This window comes from Gymnoscopelus braueri, assembly GCF_963280865.1.
Source record: "Gymnoscopelus braueri genome assembly, chromosome: 14".
In the NCBI taxonomy this organism is placed as follows: Eukaryota; Metazoa; Chordata; class Actinopteri; order Myctophiformes; family Myctophidae; genus Gymnoscopelus; species Gymnoscopelus braueri.
Genome location: NC_137619.1, coordinates 51,634,876 through 51,654,912, shown reverse-complemented (window position 1 = coordinate 51,654,912; position 20,037 = coordinate 51,634,876). Strand labels below are relative to the sequence as shown.

General features: G+C 43.8%; 2 protein-coding genes across 3 annotated transcripts; both read right to left on the bottom strand.

The window, feature by feature from the left end:
• Nucleotides 1–9,651: 9,651 nt before the first annotated feature.
• LOC308100093 (H-2 class II histocompatibility antigen, E-S beta chain-like) lies at nt 9,652–20,037 on the bottom strand. Of its 2 annotated transcripts, none has more exons than XM_080448993.1 (8): nt 19,939–20,037; nt 19,003–19,266; nt 17,724–17,937; nt 16,838–16,905; nt 16,566–16,649; nt 15,693–15,806; nt 14,169–14,196; nt 9,652–10,606 (listed from the first exon to the last, which is right to left on the bottom strand). In XM_080448993.1, the coding sequence occupies exons 1-7, from the start codon at nt 19,997–19,999 to the stop codon at nt 14,171–14,173; spliced, it is 831 nt and encodes a 276-aa protein (XP_080305119.1). In that variant the 5' UTR covers nt 20,000–20,037; the 3' UTR covers nt 9,652–10,606; nt 14,169–14,170. The 2 variants fall into 2 exon arrangements, with proteins under 2 accessions (XP_080305119.1, XP_080305120.1); XM_080448994.1 differs by having other exon boundaries at nt 14,169–14,192.
• Nucleotides 12,354–14,031, bottom strand: LOC308100695 (arginyl-tRNA--protein transferase 1-like; the record flags this gene model as incomplete). The annotated part of the gene is made up of 1 exon (XM_080449764.1): nt 12,354–14,031. A coding segment is annotated over one exon (1,425 nt), but the record flags the coding sequence as incomplete, so codon positions are not given.

Here is a 20,037-nt window from a genome sequence, read left to right as displayed (position 1 = left end):
GGACTGTATTATTCTTTAGGCACTACTGGCTCCTGTGACTGTCGCAAGTAGTATGGCTGTTTGGGGCTGAGGCGAGCGGCTCAGCCAATTATGAGATCCTATGGGAGCTAGGTATAGCTCTATCCCAAGTCTCTAGGTATTTATCAGGTGGCTATCTTACAGCTGGTCTGCTAGCCGCTCCTGTGTTCCGCTGTACTTATAGGTGGGACATGGTGTCGTATGATCTTAGGGCGACGTCACACTGGCGTCGCGTCCTTAATTGGGACGATTACCCCATCGTCATCGCCGCCTTGGCAACACTCCCCCGGTGGCAGGATACTGTCACCATTCGCCGGGCGACGATGTTCGTTATTATTTCCTTAGTCTTCTTAATTTTGATTTCCTCCTGATGGTGGGGGGTGGAGGACTTGTGCGTGCTCTCTGCCCGGTTTGGAGTGTCAGAGATACCGCAAGGCATTCACTACACACCATACCCATTCTAGCGTCCATTTCCATCGCACTGTGGCATAGGACCACCTGGTTGAGTCGACCAGATGGTTAGTTGAGTAGAGTAGTCGGGTTGACAGGATTCCATGAGTCCCTCTTTGAACCGTCGTGTCGGTGCACTAGGCCTTCGTCTCCCTTCGGGCTGGGGGCTCTGACGTAACGGATCGCCAGGAGCTCCTTTGGCAGGAGAGCCGGTTTGGTCTCGCGTGGGTGAACTGCGTTGTTGTGCTGTTGTGCCACGATTGATTGCACTCTGTGACGGCCGTCGGGCAAGGTGAGTGCGCTCTCCTCTTTATTCCGGTAATCGGTCGGGAGAATGAATTTGTACCAATCAAGTCAAGTTCTGCATCTCCGACGGGTGCGAGCGATGAAGATAGGTGTGCTTTGCAATTGGTGATCCCGGTGTGGCTGTGGGGAGGTTGGCCTAGATGGCTTGGGAAGAACCTGTGTCTGTGACTGTAATGTGCAGTCACGACGACACAGAACACCATGGTAACAAAGCCGAGGGTAACGATCGAGTTCACGTCTCTTGATTCTGTTACCTGACCTCGATGTGAATCGTTCTGGATTGGGCCTGCTGGTCCCGTGCCTCGTTCCACCTCGGTCTCTAGATAGAGGACTTGAGGAAGCAAGGGGTCTGATCGCCCCATCAGGAGATTGTTGGGTGTCGCTGGGTCTGAGTCCGCTACGTTTGACACGTAGCCCAGGGGTCTTGAGTAGCTTGAGTATAGAATGGCTTCCATCTCGATCAAGGCGGTGGAGAGTGCTTCCTCAGAGACCACCTGCGTTCCTAAGACTTCTCGAGGATCGTCTTCGTAGATCTTACCTCTCTCTCCCGTGAGCTTCCAGAATGAGGGGAAGCGGGGGGATTGAATACGAAGCCGACGTGTTGGGGGGCCATTTTCATATGTTCATAGGCCTCTCGTAGCTCCATGTCCCCTCCGATGAGGTCTGTGCCTCGGTCGGACCGGAGCTCGTGAGGTTTCTTCCTACCGGCTGTGAATCGGCATGTGGTGTTTGTGGGTGGTTTACCTACTGCACCAGTGGAGCCTGTACCCTGTGGGTCTTTAAGGACTCTCTGCGTTGTTAATCGCGGTAGTTCTGGGGGCCTTCTCTCGATTCGTGGGCCCCTCCCCCCCAGGGCTGTAGTGTTATTGCTCCCGGTTTTATGGCGTCAGGTGGGCCTCTCTCCCTCCGGGAGGATAGCATTGTCACTCCTGGTCTTATGGCATCGGGGAGGATGAACAGGCACTGCTGCAAAGTCTGGCGTTGATGTCGAAACGGGCCTCGCCCAGCTTGGCTTGACAGCCAGGCTGTTGGTCCTGTGTAGGGGACTAATTGCATGGACTCATCTTGTGGTAACTTCAAGGAATCTTCGTGTCCAAGGACAAACTGTAGGTCGATGTCATTTGTTGCAGGAGGGGGGTCTCCTACTGGTGGGCCTGCTCCCTTCGTTATTAAGGTTCCCGGCATCGTCTGGGAGTGGAGGACTGTCCCCGTCCTCTCGTCTGCTCCCCCCAGAAGGGGTGGGCGCCTCAGCCACTATGATGTTAGGGTGGGGAGGGACGTCTCCTAGGTTATGTGGCATGGGCATGTCTGCGGGCTCAGCTATAAGCTGCTGCTGTTCCGTCTCTTGTGAGCGGAGCGCAAACTGCAGCGGCTCTGCGGTAGGGATGGGGTCTGGGCTCGGCTCTGCGCTAGCTGGTATAGCTGTGCGTAGTGCAGGTTCGGTACTCTCCTCGGTATGACCTGGTAGTGGCTCCGTGGGCTCATCGGCCGGGCAGTTGCTGTTGACCGGTGGCTGCCGACTGCTTGTAAGTATTCGATGAGTGCGTACATCAGAGGCGGGGCCCTGATCGAGCTCGGTCTCCTCGGCATCTACAGAGGTGGAATCATGGATCCAAGGGGTGATCGCCTTAGTCTCACCCTCAGCTGCAAGTCCAATGGGTTCGCTCTCGTGCTCTGCAGCTTGATGGCTGGTGGGGGCGGCGCTTGGGAGACACGATCCGAGAGGAACATCGTCTCCCTGGGTGCTGGCCTCAACCTTGGCAGGTGCCGTGGGTACCGCGACCGCTCCTTGTGCGGCGGGCAGCTGGGTCAACTGCACAGGGACCTGCAGTTGTCTGCTCAGTGCGGACAACTGCTCGGACACGGCATCGAGCTGTGCCCAGAAAATCTTGTCAGACCTCAGTGTGGACAACTGCTCGGACACGGCATTGAGCTGTGCCCAGAAAATCTTGTCAGACCTTGTCTCGGGAACGCAGGCGAGGGCTCTCGCCCGGTGTATCGCCGTGTTCATCTAGTCTGCCTATGATGGTTGGTATATCAATCTCAGTAAGCAGTGAGCTCAACCGGGTTCACTTGCAATCAGTCGAGCTGGCTAGACTCGGACGGTCGAGGACCAAATGTAACAGAGGACTCTGTCACGACTCCGATATGGTATTAAAGGACTGTATTATTCTTTAGGCACTACTGGCTCCTGTGACTGTCGCAAGTAGTATGGCTGTTTGGGGCTGAGGCGAGCGGCTCAGCCAATTATGAGATCCTATGGGAGCTAGGTATAGCTCTATCCCAAGTCTCTAGGTATTTATCAGGTGGCTATCTTACAGCTGGTCTGCTAGCCGCTCCTGCGTTCCGCTGTACTTATAGGTGGGACATGGTGTCGTATGATCTTAGGGCGACGTCACACTGGCGTAAGATACCAATTTCATACAATCAGAATATAGACCTCATACATACACGATACAGGACAGACAAGTGAAATTGTAAGTGATGAAGCAAAACAATAAACTATGAGCAGACACCATTATAATTGGAAAACTAAACTTGAAACTGATCAATGGGTTCTCTCTTCTGATTGCATAAAGTTGGTATCCCGACCTGAACGTTTATTTATTTAAGAGCTGGAGAGATGGGGAGACCCCTGTTACTGAACAGCCACACTATATCAATGATTACTATCAGAATATATAGCTTTCCCCCTGGTTTTCAAAACATTCACTTGTGCTGTGTCTGTGTGTAATTGCAGGGGCTTAACCCCGAGACATTTAGGGCCCACCCGTTAACACATTGACCGCCGGGCCCGTAGTTCTACGGGCCGTTAAATCCAACGGTTAAGCGCCGATCCCGTAGCCTACGGGCTGTGGTGCTTTTTCCTTTTTTTCTTTTTTTTCAATTTTCTAGGGGGACCATTTTCAGTGTAACACCACCCGATGTCGACCGGAAGTGCGATCCCGTTTTTTGTTTCCCGTCTGCCTCCATTCTAAGTCGTACACAAAAAGCCCTGTAAAAGCCCCTGTAAACATGTAGTTTTTCATCCTCGCATTTCCCATGTTAACATAAACGGTCAGAACTCAAACATGGCGGCTCCGTTTGACACGTGGTTTGGACTGGTACACGCAGGGAGATGTCGCCGATGTAAACAGACCGTGTACGGCTCAATCTTAAGGATTTTAACAAGATCTATGGCGACGTGAAAAAAACAAAAAACAACAATAAAACGTTGGCACTGGTGAGTACATTATGAGATTAACCTCTGGCGGTCAATGTGTTAAATGAAGTACCGTAATACATATATCGTCTCTGTCAGGTGGAAACCTCACCGGAACTGTTACTTTTCAGGATTCAAATAAAAAAAATGCAAAAATATAGTTTGCAAACCCACACGTTTTGATTTTTCATGTAACGTCGGAGCTCAGCTGTAGGAACAAAATTAATATAAGCCGACGTTTCCCCTCTGGCGTGTTACCATTATAGGTAACCCATTCAAGTGGCAAATGAAATGTGAAACACATCAACTATTGAGAAAACAAAAAGATATGTTGATAAAGACACTCTATGCATCTGGAAACATATTTGTATTCAACTCTATATCGTCTCCAGTTCATGTAGGATCATTTTAAAAGTAGGCTAACTCTCATATCCTCTCATAGGGATTGCATTGACAGCTGCAGTACATCGTTCTCCCGGACCTCGAGTGGGTGCGCTGTCTCAATTGTGGGCGTGAATTTGTAGCCGGCCGTGTGTAGAAGAAGGCCTATGAGCCGGGCAGACGCCATTGACGCGCATGGGAGCCAAAACTGGAACCCGAAGTTTGGTGAAATACATTGAAGTCTTTGGCAGCCGGCTGGACCAGCTTGTGAACAAACACTATTTCTGAACGATTGTGTCCTTTGGCAGATAGTCTGTACAGGAATATAAAATAAGACATATCACAGGTTCTATTTCAATACTCAGCTTCTTTGTCTGTCCTTTTTTCCTCTTCTCGTCTGAACGCAGAACGCATTTCCTCGGTTTCGCCGAAAATTGTTAGCTTAACTAGGTTTCAACAGGCCAGGACGGAGTTCTGGACCGCAAGACGCTAACAATTTGGTGATTCTGACTTCCTACCGTAAGTACACATTTTTTTTCCTTAATACTCCCAAGCAAGCGGCCTCAAAGCTTGCTCCCAGTGGGTATTACTATTACCAGTTAGCTTCGATCGCTAACCGTTAGCTTGTACCGGCAGGCTTAGCCTAGTAGCACTCGTTAGCACAGAAAGCTAACGAGTGACTAAATGCGCGATAGCTGTTTGGCAAGCTCACACTGGAGCTCGTTTAGCCCCAGGCTAGCCTTGACTCCACGTGTTACGACCTGCAAGATAACAAAGCTAGCTAGACGAACGGCTAGCTCACACTGCAGCTCGGTTAGACCTAGGCTACCCTGACTATCCCTAGGCTAGCCCTGACTCCCTGTGTTGCGTCCTGCAAGCTACCAATAAAGCTAGCTCGACGAATGGCTAGCTCACACTGTAGCTCGGTTAGCCCTAGGCTAGCCCTGACTCCATGTGTTGCGTCCTACTAGCTACCAAAGCTAGCCCGATGGGAGGATCATGGTTGGCGGAGCCTTCCTCAAAGCTTACCCAGTCGGAGTGAGACGAGGCCCAGAGCCAATCTCACGTCCCACCTAGGGGTGGGACGATATGAAAATTTCATATCACGATAGTTGTGGCCAAAAATATCACGATATACGATATTATCACGATATTAGCGCGCCGCTTATAAAATTCTTAAAATGCTAGAAAAACAGTGAAATCACTTGACCTGTCATTTCTGTTAAAGAACATTTATTATCTTGTCACTCAGGGCAATTTGTAAACATCCAATACTGGAGGTAGAGAAACACAATGTAAACATAAGTAATCTGAACTTATCAAGAATCATTCACAATAAGTTATTTATTTTATCATTCAGAAGTAATCAAAGATGATATCTCTACATACAGTGGTGTAAAAGTACATTAAGTACTAAGTACATTTACTCAAGTACTGTATCTTATTACGGTATTTTTTTTTATTGTATTTAAGTTTTTTATATTTTCCAAAAAAATATTAAAAATAAATGAAAAAAGTTATCGAAAAAACGCGGCCCCCTCGCGTATTAGGAGGGCAGGGTGAGTCACCAGAACCAAGGACGGATATTTTTGATGAATCTAGCATGTTAAAAATGGAGTTTGAAGTTATAATGGGTTTGTATAGGAAGGGGGCGTGTCTGATAAAATGAATATCAAATATCTAAATACTGAATCAAGCAACTTAAAAACGGTCTGGGGGGCTCACAAAAGCCTTAGTAGACGATAAAATGACTAAAAGTTGTTTTGAAAGTGAAATATCCCTTTAAGTACACTTTTGAGGATTTTTTACTTTACTGGAGTATTTCCCATTTCCAATACATTTCTTTTACTTCTACTCCAATACATCTCAGAGGCAAATATTGTACTTTTCCTCCACTACAATGATTTGACAACTTTAGTTACTAATTACTTTGCTGATTTAGATCACAAAACCTACATGAACCACTGCAGCCCTATGCATTTTGGCCATTTGAAGATAGCCGATCTACAAGCTCACAATGTGAGCTTGTAGATCGGCTATTTTCAAACATTTTATTTTTTTATAGATTTGATGCCAATACTTTTGCACTTATATTCAAGTACATTTTGATTACCAGACTTTTACTAGTATTTCTACATTGCAGTATTGATACTTTTATTTAAGTAAAAAATGTGAGTACTTTCTCCACCAGTCACCACTGGCTATATAAATATCAATCTGACAATGTAAAGTTAAAACGGAACGGGACGTGCAGCAATTGCTGCTATAAAATAATGACTTTATATTTGGTTGCGCACCGTGTGACGCATCAAACAGAGCCAATCTACAAGCTCACGAACGCGTCAGATCATGAGTTTGTAGGTCGGCTAATTTTTGCTGCACAACACGGTCGTTCAACTCACTCAGCATATTCACAAACGGCTTATTTTTCGCGTTAACTTGAATTCCACGCTGTAATATGGATGAGGCTTGACAACAACTAGCCTGGGATCCTAACCTCGAATCACCAGGCTTTCCAGCAAGGGGGAATCCGTTCGGTGGATGTGAAGTTGTGAGAAGAAAAAAAAGTCAGCCGAATGGAGCGAATCAGTCTGGGTTACAGGCTAGACATTAGACAACAACTTGATATAAACGTGACTTAGTTTACTAAAGATCAGCAGCTCAACATATTGGCAATAAAGCTGGGTACAACGCGCGTTCTCGACGGCACTGCCGTATATTCTCTATCTCAGCTACGGACACCTTCGTACTAGTGCTGCGTAGCACAACAAGCTAGTAGACTACAAGGGACAGTGAGGCGAGTGCACTGACTCGCTGCGACGCTGCCTATTACGTTACACCCGCCTTCTTTGGAACTGTATCCGGTGCAGTCCACACACATATACAGTATATGCATGCTCACAGCTGTTTCCGTTTCCTTTGATTCTCTCTAGGCCGGATATGCAAACTGGCAAAGCAAATGGACAACATATTTTTTGGTCGAACTTTTTTTTTTTCACGATAATTACAGTACCTGCGATACAGTTATCGTGGACGTTTTTTATCGCGATATACGATAATATCGTATATTGTCCCATCCCTAGTCCCACCCACGCCTTGGTCAGCGCCCCAGAGGCTGAACTAAGAGCATGGCGCCCGGGACCAGGCGTAGGACCCGATCCACCGCCACCTTGTTGTTAATATTCCAGAGCTAAACTTGGACGCTCGCTCCCAGTGAATACTGGTAGCTCCGACCGTTACAGTTAGCACTGCTGACTCAGCTGGCCTGGCCACGTATACTTGTTAGCCTCGAGCTAACGGTGACTCAGAGCTTCACTGCTGCTCAGCTAGCCTAGCCACGTGGCACTCTTAGCCTTGAGCTAACAGTGCCTCTGAGCTTCGCAATTGCTAACCAGCCTACCCGCGTATCGCTTATTAGCCTGGAGCTAATAATGACTTGCCGTGTTGCGGCTGCTTCGTCTACGCTTCCAAAGCTAGCGGACGAAAAACACGTGTTTGGATGGACATTTTGCTATGTCAATTGTTATTTTAGTGGCTTGAATATTTAAAGTAATCAGCTAAAAACCTGCTGATCCCGTTGTCTTTTCCTTTAGTTAATAGCTATCCTTTCAAAGTACAAGGCCAATTGTTACAGGTGGTGGCCCATACGGGGATCGCGGGTGTAGAAGTATATAGTGAAAGCTACAATTTGTAAAAAAAAACTACTGCAAAAAAACGCGAAAAATATAGGGAAAATTCAAAACAGGTAGTAGAGGCGGCAGCCGGCTTTCAGGAAGGGGAAATAACCTCACTCATTGGGTGCGTTCGGAAATACAGCACTGAGCGCACTGGCCAATACAAACTAATAGGCAAGTGCACTCCGGTGTGCAATTTCCGAACGCACCCAAAAGCTCACTGTATATCTCAGATCAGGAAGGTGAGGATGAGGAGGATAAAGAGGAGGAAAGTGAGGGCCCTATTAGCCCAGTAGGCCTACAGCAGGAATTGGCCTTAATTAAGGATAAACTACAAACCTGCGAAAATGAAGTGCAACATGTGCGGGGTGAATTTGAAAGATCAGTGGAGAGTACTGCCAATAGGGAAGAGAGCCTGAGAGGGTACATATATCGCAAAATGTTGGAGATGGAGACTCTCATCCGAAACTCAGTTGAACAATTCCAGCAAGAAGTGGTTAAATGTTTCATGAGGAGAGATGAGAAATGGAACAGTGAGGTGGCAAAGATGAAAAAAGTCAGTACATCACACCTAAGGTCCCATACTCCACCTAGGCCAGACATTGGTTTCTGTGGAACCCATACTGTACTTCTCAGGGCAGTCCGACCACTACTGTTACCATGTTTTTATATTCTGCCTCACTCAACCTATAGGCATGTCATTTTATTCATGATTGTAATACCTTTCTACTGGCTTATTTAATTGTATCTTTGTAGCTATATTGTATTCTCATGTTCTGTAAGAATATAAATTATACTGTGGAAAAGTACCACCTTCACTCACCTACGGGGCCGCCTCCTGCTCCATGGTAACGGATTGGTGTGTGGCTTTGATTGGCCCTTGCCTTTCTGAGAGATGTCATTTATACTGGCTGTGTGCCAGCTGATTCTTTATGCCTGATGAAGGTCCAAGCGACCAAAACATTGCATCTTAACTAAATAAACTCCTATATAAGTGAAGACAGTGTGCGGGACTCCCTTTTCTCATTTTCTTCCGTATGAAGGACCCCCAAATGAATATGTATTTTGGCCGCGGAAAATATTTTGTGCCAGGGAACGGCCATACAAGATTATTGTTGTTAAAATGTTTCAAATACTGTTCCACATTTTTTTAAAGACCTTTTTTTGAAAATAGCTAATCTACAAGCTCACAACGCATCACATCGCAACGCGTTGTGAGCTTGTAGATCGGCTCAACATGGTTCAACCGATTTTTATGCTATATTAACTCACAGGACGATACTCTCTTTTTTTCCTTCGAGGATACAATGTTTGTTTTGGGGCGGCCGCGGCCATAGCCCCTTCCTCCTCCCCCACAGCTTCTCCTTCCCCTTTCTTCCCCTTTTTTCCTCTTCTCCCCCCCCCCCACCCAGGCTATTGTTCCCCAGCTTAGATCTGGAGAGAAGCTCTCCTGCATGGTTGAACACCCCAGCCTCAAAGAGCCTCTAGTGGTGGACTGGGATATGTCACCTGTTGTGTTTTACTCTGTTGCAGGGGTTCTAAAACATGTTCATGTAACGTCCAAAGTAGCAGATCTACAACTTTGTTTTCAATGGGATGAAACACAGTACAGTGACAAAGTGCTTTCCATTGCTTTATTTATGAATGAAATGTCCCATTAAACAATGCATGGTTATGAATGATTACACATAAATGATTACTTATTATGAAGGATTGCAATTGTCATGATTGCAACTTGTGAATTATCACATAATTATAAACAATTACAAATAGATAAGACCTTTAACATGTTCATGTCCATTTAGATCAGTAGGCTAGTTCTCAACCTGTGGTTCGGGGGCCCACTGGTGGGCCGGGAGGATATTGTAAGTGGGCCTCCAAATAATTGGCAAAACACTGAAGGAAAGAGAAAAAAGATAGAGACACATCTTCTCTTCTAGGGGTCTCTGGCACACAATATTTTCAGATGCATATCAAGTTGGGGGTCCTTGACATGAAAACATTTAAGAACCACAGGTTTAAACACAGTGGTGGAAAAAGTACTACATTTTTTTACCTACGTAAAATTACCAATACTGCAATACTATAGAAATACTCTGTTACAAGTAAAAAATTCAAAATGTACTTGAAGTAAAAGCACTCGTTATGCAGAAGGTCCCATTTCACAAGTTTTCAATTTTTAAAAACGCCAATTAAAAAAAAAGCCGATCTACAAGCTTACAACGCGTCGCTTCGCGACCCTTGGTTTAAATCTACCAAGTAACTAGTAACTCAAGTTTTCAAATAATTGCAGTGGAGTAAAAGTACAATAATTGCCTCTGAGATGTAGTGGAGTAGAAGTAAAAGTATTGCAAATTGGAAATACTCCAGTAAAAGTACCTCGAAATTGCACTTACGTACAGTACTAGAGTACATGTACTTAGTAACTTTCCACCACTGTTTAAAGGACTCATGTTGTGAAAAAGGTTTATCAAGTCATCAGAGTGCTTCTGTTGACATGGATTTAAAAGCTGATTGGACAGGCGTATTATTTCCTCTTCTCTCCACCAGGGGTCAGCAGTGACTCACTTCATCTCTGAAAACACAAACATCCAGTTAGAACACGTGGTGGAAAAACGCACTTATTAAAGACAAAATAATTCCTTCTGACAAGAAAAATACTCAAAACAGTTTAAAAGTACAACAGAAGTTTAATAAGGACTGTTCATGAACAGGGCAGAAGCTGCAAAGCAACTGTGCTCTCATACAGGATGCAAACTCTCTTGTACACTTCGGTTGCTATGCTGTTGCTATGCGGGAAGAGGAAACAGGTACCAAACTGCCATCCTTGGCCTGCCGTACACAACCAGTGGTGTAAAGTAACCAAGTACATTTACTCAAGTACTGTACTTGAGTACGATTTTGAGGTATTTGTACTTTACTGGAGTATTTCCAATTTTCAGTACTTTTACTTCTACACTACATCTCAGAGGCGAATACAATTATTTGAAAACTTTAGTTACTGGTTACTTTGTAGATTTTGATTATTATTACAAAACATACATTAACCACTTCAGCCCTATATACATTTCGGCTATTTGAAAATAGCCGATCTACACGCTCACAATGTGACGCCTTGTGAGCTTGTAGATCTGCTATTTTCAAAAGATTTTTACATTTGAAAACTTTGTGCAATGGGACATTCTGCATAATGAGTACTTTCTAATTTTGGTACTTTAAGTACATTTTGATACAATACCTTTGTACTTTTACTCAAGTACAAAGGTACTACAGTGCAGTATTGATACTTTTACTTAAGTAAAACATTTGGGTACTTTTTCCAGAACTGTACACAACAATACCAGGATGTAGTTTGACGCCTCAGCCCATGATTTAGGTCAGTAGACAGCAGAACTAACACGTTTTCGAGTTCAGGAGATGTTGTCTCAGTAAAAATTACAGAATTGTTAATTCACATGTACGCATTAACAATAGACACAGTCAACAAAATGACAGCTTCAAGTGCCTAAAATGATTTTTCTACAAGATTTGATTACATTCTGACAACTTATGACATCAACATACTGATAATATTACATAATATTAGTATATACTAGTTAGTATAGACTTTAGGGCAGTCCTAACCATTAGGACTGTCCTAAAGTCTATACTAACTAGTATATACTAACCACACATACGGAGTCTTCTGTGTGTCAGTTAATTTGATGTCCGGTGGAGTCTTCTTTTGACTCATGATGACCCGGTCATCCAATTATTGGCTTAGGAATGTGACAAAAACAAAAAAAATCTCCATGAATTCAAGGCTTCATGGGGTGTGTAATTTATAGAAAATAAGTATTTTTTTGGGGTGAACTACTCCTTTAAGCGAGACTTTTTAAGCATGTCCGAAATCTTACTCGATAGTGTGTGAAATGCATCCTAAATTCAAGAGAATGCATGACCTACAATTCAGGAGTTGTAGGCCAATAATGTGAAGTGACCTGTTATAGCGCCGATTTTTTAAAGATTTGGGTTGGTGGTTCTAGCTTGGCTTAGTGGGAATATACTGTAAAAGTTTCACAGCAGTTCGGATGCTGCGTTCATGATTTGTGGCATGAAAAATGATACGTCTGACAGACTCACAGACAAGTGGCCTATTTGAGGGGTTGAATCATGATGGATTCTTATTTTGAGTGTATGACCTATGGTTCATTAGACTCGAATGATTAAAGTGAAGCAGCAAAAAAACACTTTGTACAGAGAGGAGATGGACACACAGGCTGACATTTAGGATGGACAGACAAAGAAACGGAGTCTCAGCAATGAATCAAAACGGACTTCATGTGACCAGCCTGTTTTGTTGCTATCGCCCGTTGAATAAGGCTCGTTCTCACCAAAAAAATAAGAAATTCAAGATGTGTTTTTCTACAAATCCTAAGTTGACGGAAGTGACGTTTTTGGGATGACGTCACATCTGTCCATTCCTTCTCTCAGAGTCAAGGGATCATTCCTAAGTTGTCTTAGAGCGCCCTCTTGTGGAATTTTCAACAAAAAAACATAACAAACATACGTCCTTGGCAGGCAATGTGTTAAGGTTTAGGTGCGGTAGAGCAACATCCTCTCTGCACAGACCTGCCCCACCAGACCTCCGTACCGCCGCACTGCCGTCTCATCACTGGAGCCCTCCTCGCGCTTGCATCTGTAGACGGCGTAGGACATGACTGTCTTCTGATACAGCACCAGAGCCTTGTCCACATCGCTGAGCACCTGGGCATCCCCTGCATCAGGGTCCTGATTGAAGCGAGAGTAAAGGGAGTTCTCCAGACGGGGTACGCAGCGCTCTATGGGCGTCCAGACGAAGGTCTCCGGACACAGGAGGTCTGAGGGGAGGTACTGGCCCTTGTAATGCATCTTGGGACAGGAGCGGATGTAGAAGCCCAGATAGTAGTAGCACAGCCTGGGAGACTGTCTGTGCAGCTGCCTGGTGAAGGCGATCTCCCTGAGAGCAGAGTAGGAGCCCAGAGACAGTGTGGTGAACTCTGGGTGGTAGTAGAGATAGACGGACGTCACACAGGTGGGCAGGATGTCGATCACCCCCACCGCGACCATACGCCCGTCCAGCCAGTACTGCTGGTGGAAGGAGCCGTAGCCCGCATCCGGCCCATCAGGAGGCCACTCCGCCTCCAGCGGAGAGTCGCAGAGGAACCTCTGGAACTGGCTCTCAGAGGGCTTGTCTGGAGGGTCCTTGTGAACGGCCATCTGGTACAGTTTGTACACCTGGTAGGAAGCGTCGAAAGAGGCTTTGAACTGTGCGCTCGGGGGGCTGGAGCGCACCAGCCTCACCTCAAGGCGATGAAGAGGGCCTTCGGGCAGCGGAGCTTCGGTGATGAAATCCTCCAGGATTGTGCTCTGGCTGTGTGGGCCAGGGGGGGTGATGGGGGCAGCAGAGACCCCCTGCGTCATCTGCTGCTTTTGAAGACGACGCTCCTTCCCCAACTCCTTGGTCTTCCGACACGGAGGCCGGCTAGGATCTGCTCCTATTCCTGGTTTAGGGGTCGAGGCGAGTGGTCTCCCATCCGGAGAAGACACCGGATCATTTCTGAATGCTTCTGAGACTGATGGATCAGAGTCCCCCACCTCAGTCTGAACGTCGGTGAAAACGGGTCCCTCTACTTTCTCCTTTGGGCTGGTTTCACCACAGCCAGCGTCCGTGGGCCGTCCCTGTTCTGTTGGCGTTAATTCCCCTTTAGACAGAAATCTGCTCATTCTCTTCAGGATCTTCTTGTGAGATTTGGACGGCTGGAAGTTCAAGGCATGACACCTGATGGTGTACTGTGGACAGCATGTCTTGTTCAGTGTAGGCTTGTAGATGTACCTTCCACTTCTTCTCCAGCCTCGGTCTATGAGGTCCTGGTAGTCTTGTACCGTCATGGTGTGGGACCACATTCCCTGAGAGAAGCTTCCATTTTCATTCTTACAATAACCACAACGGCTCTCATCTTCACCAAAATACTCGACAAGTGTAAGTGTACGTGATTGTTTCCTGCCTTCAATGGCTGCAATGGTAACCTAAATACGTTTTTTAAACGTGTGTTTGAGTCTATTCAGGAGGAGGATGTGAACGGGGATATGTTTTGGAGGAGTCTACAGATACTCACCTTCAATTCTTCAGCACCGGGTGACTTCCTAATGAGATGGGTGACATAGACACAGACAGATCTAGTTATTGGTAGATAGAGCTAGTTATTGGTAGATAGGGCTAGTTATTGGTAGATAGAGCTAGTTAATGGTAGATAGGGCTAGTTATTGGTAGATAGAGCCAGTTATTGGTAGATAGGGCTAGTTATTGGTTGATAGGGCTAGTTATTGGTACATAGGGCTAGTTATCTGTAGATAGAGTCAAGTATTACATATAACACTCACCCAGAGTCAGTTCAGAACATTTTGTCTGAAGCAAATCTAATTTATATCAGTATAACTTATGACATCAGATCATGTAAAACACACTGTGGTCAACTTTGGCTTAATGCATGAAAGTCACATTTGGCCCCTCCTCTTGATTAAAAAATGGACACAATGTCATCAAAAGCATGATGATGTCATGATATTGGGGTTGGGTTTACGGTTAGCTACCTTCAGCATTTAATGTGATATGTTCATCAGGTTCCACATACTGCATTAGAAGTAATAACATGTGCATTTCACTCTTAATTGGGATTAAAAATGATGACAAATTAACCACATCAGTGAAAACGTAACTCTTATGTCTAAACTAGTGAAACCAAAACTCTGCCTAAATCAGGTAATCTAAACTAGTCTAAACCAGTTTAGGTAGTCTAAGGACCCCTAAGTTGATATGTATTAATTGTATTTTGCCCCATACAAAATAATTGGTAAAATGTTTCACATAATTATGTAAAATATTTTCATTTTAGAAATAGAAGATCTACAAGTGCACAACATGCCGCATAATGCGTTGTGAGCCTGTAGATTGGCTATTTATGTATGTAGAGTTAAAGTGGTTAAACTGGTTTTGATGCCATATTAACTCATTTTACTGCGGAACCCCTGGGACCACCTCAAGGACCCCTGGGGTGTCCTCTGACCCCACTTTGAGAACCACTGGTCTAAAATAATGTGTAAACCAGTAATGTAAACCAGTAATGTAAACCAGTGTAAACCAGTAATGTCAACCAACGTAAACCAGTAATGCAAACCAGTGTAAACCAGTGTAAACCAGTGTAAACCAGTAATGTAAACCAATGTAAACCAGTGTAAACCAGTAATGTAAGACAATGTAAACCAGTGTAAACCAGTAATGTAAACCAATGTAAACCAGTGTAAACCAATAATGTAAACCAGTGTAAACCAATGTAAACCAGTGTAAACCAGTAATGTAAACCAGTGTAAACCAGTAATGTAAACCAATGTAAACCAGCTCCAATGAGTCTGTTTTTGCATACATAGCTGGCATAGCTTCTCCATCAATGGTTCTCAAAGTGGATTCCAGGGACTCTATGGGTTCCTTTATGGGGGTCTAACTTGACCCTTACAAGTCTGTAACTCTGAGAGTATACAAGGGTCCATTTGGTTCCATGTGTATACTGTGAGAATTAAATGTAAAAAAACTTGAGAAGTCATTGCTCCATGTGACCTGTGACCCCTGTCACTGTGTCACTGACCTTGTTCCTGTCTCTTGTAGTAGATGAATCCAGACAGAGTGAAGAGCAGCCCCACAACCACACCTGATGCTCCCATGAGGATCTGGTTCCTCTCTGACTCCAGCAGGGAAGGATCTGACGATATAACAAGTAAACCAGTGGTGGAAAAAGTACTCAATGTTTTTACTTAAGTAAAAGTATCAATACTGCAGTGTAGAAATACCCTGTTACAAGTAAAAGTAAGGTATTCAAAATTTACTGGAGTAAAAGTACAAAAGTATTGGTATCAAAATGTACTTAAAGTACCAAAAGTAAAAGTACTGCCCAATGAGACTGCCCCATTCACAAGTTCAAAATGTATAAAAATCTCTTGAAAATAGCAGCAGAAATGTATATAGGGTTGCAGTTGCTAACTCCATTGGATCCTCAAACTTTCTGCTAAACCAGCCAAGTCCACCAAAGGTGGGTGGAGTTAGCTGGTTTTGCTGACTCCACCCCTTTTGACCTCCAACCTCATTGTGAGCTTGGAGGTCCATTCAGCTGTTCTTATCAATGATGAACAAAACCTCCTAACTCCACTTTTTTTTTTTTTTTTCATTTCCGGAAATGTTAACATTTTGGAGTTAGCTGCTTTCTGCCGGACAGCAGAGATATTATATTATATTATATTATATTATATTATATTATATTATATTATATTATATTATATTATATTATATTATAATATGATATGGTATTATATTATAGCATATATTGTATATATTCTATTATATACATGTATGATGACATGTTATATGATATATGGTTGCTTGTTTAAAATACATTTTACGACCTTTTAGTTGAGAATTACTGTCATACAGTAAGATAAAAACAGAATACAGTAGAGTGATATACCCCAGTCCACCACTAGAGGCTCTTTCAGGTTGGAGTGTTCCTGCATTCTCTCCTGATCAGAGGTCAGTCTCTCATAGGGCTCCACTGGAATAAGAAGAACATTATGAATGCATTGATATATTATCAGAAACCTCTCTTCTCCATATTTTAATTCGTAAATGAACGCCCTACTTGATCATACTACAGCGTCACACAAAAACGTCAAAAGTAGCAGGTCTAGTAACACGTTTTAGAACCCCTGCATCAGAGTAAGACACAACAGGGTGACATACCCCAGTCCACCACTAGAGGCTCTTTGAGGCTGGTGTGTTCCACCATGCAGGAGAGTTTCTCTCCAGAGCTGAAACACACACACACACACACACACACACACACACACACACACACACACACACACACACACACACACACACACACGCACGCACGCACGCACGCACGCACGCACGCACGCACGCACGCACGCACGCACGCACGCACGCGCGCGCGCGCGCGCGCGCGCGCGCGCGCGCAGGCCAGACATTAACATGTGCCTGATATGAGTAGAGTGCAATATAGACATAAACAGGTAGCTCACATATTAGTCTCAAAGTGAAAGACTCTTACGCCAGTGTGACTGTGATTTTTTTTGCCTCCGGCCACACGGTGAGGTCCCAAATACTAACAGATGAGCAGTATATTTTCATTTATAATAAAAATGAACAATGTTATTATTTATAATAAAAATGTACAATAATGATAAAATACTGAAGGTAATGCGGGCCGGTGCTACTCCAGACCCAAAAAGTGGAGAGGAAAAAAAGCAACCAGGCCGCTCCATTGCAGGCCTGGTCAGCCTGGAATGGAGCGGCCGTTCGGGAGTTTTCCCAAATTTCCCAGTGGCCAGCACGTCCCCTATCCCTGACCTAAAGCATACTGTACTGATATGTAGTACTGGTCTATACTGGTGTGTAGTCTGTGTACTGACCTAGGTGTGTACTCCAGGTTGGAGTGTAGCTGGTAGTACAGAGGTGAGTATTTCTATGTATACAGTCAGTGGGTGTCTATGTGTATTTCTATGTATAGGTGTGTACCTGGGTGTGTACTCCAGGTAGGAGTGGAGCTGGTAGTACCAGTAGAGGTGTGTATTTCTATATGTATAGGTGTCTAGTAGGTGTGTACCTGGGTGTGTACACCAGGTAGGAGTGGAGCTGGTAGTACCAGTCACCATCTGCCAGCAAATCAGTGGAGGAGACATAAGGGCTGGTGGGTTCTCCGTCTCTCAGCCAGGTGATGATGATCCGTTTAGGATAGAAGTCATAGACACTGCACTTCAGAATGGACGCATGTCTGCCAACAGGGAGCCTCACTGGGCTCAGTCTCACATTGGGCTCAGCTGAAAGAACAAGAACACAGAGAGTATTATTATCATTATCATCATCATCATCATCATCATCATCATCATTATCATTAGTAGTAGTAGTAGTATAATATACCATTAATATGTAAGTGTCATTATCTTTAATAGTATTATATAAGTTAAATATAAATTAATGTTGTTGTTTGACCAGCAGATGAAGCCAGAGGATAGTGAAATATTTTACAAACACTTCTCTGAATACTGTGACTTCTACCGTAATTTTACAGTTTTGTACAGCGTAGAATACAATTATATGATGTGATTTAAACATTATATTCAATTATTACAATATAATTCAAATGAATCAAACTGATAGTTTCATAAAAAGAGGCATTAATTATTTGTTGTACATTTCCCAACAGTGATCATTAAAGGTTTATCTTATCTTGTCTTATTATTTGCACTTACAAAACACAGTTGCGTGCTTTACATAAATACAACAACAAGAACTATAATTACATTATACTAATTAAAATGAACAAAAGAAGATTAGAAACACAGAATAACGCATTTCACACATAATCCTGTAAAACAAACTAAAGACAATGAGTAAAATATAAAAGCAGGTAGTGAAAGCAAGTCTATAGAGTTGTGTTTTAACCATTTAAATCCTATATACTTCAGGGTTAGGTTGATATACCGGAAAGAGCAGATCTACAAGCTCACAACCTGTCACTTGGTGATGCGTTGAGCTTGTAGTTCTGCCATTTTCTGTATTCAAAATAATAATCATTAAAATGTTCGCCTATAATGACATGCCCAAAAAGAAAGGAAAATGTCACCCTTCCAGTCAAATACAAATCAATATTTAATAAAGAAATATACTTTAAATGATTAAATAATAATAATATTTTTTGTTTAAAATGTATGTGATGTTACCACCATGTGAACCAGATAGTATGTAGCTGTGCCTCATGGCAACCAATGACTCAGATAAAACACACAGAAACACCACCCTTATTAATGAAGCATCAATCAATCAATCAATCAATCAATCAATCAATCAATCAATCAATCAATCAATCAATCAATCAATCAAACCTGTCTTATCCAGAACATTGGGGTAGTCTATTTCAGCTTTGGGTTTGCAGTATGCCTCTCGCTGTGCTCTAACCACAGCCAGCACTGTAGGGTCCTTATTGAGCCGCTCTGCGTTCTTCACACCAAACTCAGTGTAGCCAACAAACTGGTCCACCCTGCTGTCCCACCTCAAAATCTCCACTCTGTTGAAAGTGTACGAATGAATGTACTGAAGTTCACTGGAGTTGAACACACACTGGTCAACCTGAAAGAAGAGATATCCATCTGGAAACAGAAACATTCAAATGTCATCAGTCTTACACACTATCTCTATAATGTAACAAATTGAATTGCTTTTCAGGCCAAGCACCCCTTAGCTGAGAGAGAGATGAAGCAGGGACCCCCACTACTGTATACAATTGTGTTGCAGACTTTTTCATAGATTCCATAGATAGCTTCATAGACTTATTTGACAGCACTATCAGTGTTGTGTAAATTACTTTTTTTACACATGATCTTTTCTATTAATATGTTGGATTCATGTTAATGTGTATTTTCGAGACATTTAACCACTTCAACTATCGGTATAGTAAACTTGACCTTTCTCTCTGCCCTGGTCTACCCTTTTTTCCCTCTACATCAAGCCTCTTTGCCAAAAAATAGCCGATCACAAGGAATTGTGAGCTTCTAGAGCACTATGTTTGGCTAATATTCCCCCCAGAATATGACTGCTAAGTTTCAAGTGGTTAATATTATGGCCCGGTCGGCTGGCGTAGCCATCTGGGCACCTAAGCTGCTAATGCCGCCTGACAGCGTGTCGCGGGTTCGACTCCCAATCCCAACAACCTTTGCTGCGTGTCACTCCCCATCTCTCTCTCCTCATTTCCTGTCAGTCTACTGTACATATCAATAAAGGCAAAAATATATAACTGATTAATGAATTAAATGAGAGTTTACCTGCTCCATGGAGACAGATGAAACACAGTGAAACACAGAGCCAGAGTTTAGCTGAAGCCATGTTGATGAGATGATATTCTGATGTGGAACTGAAAATAC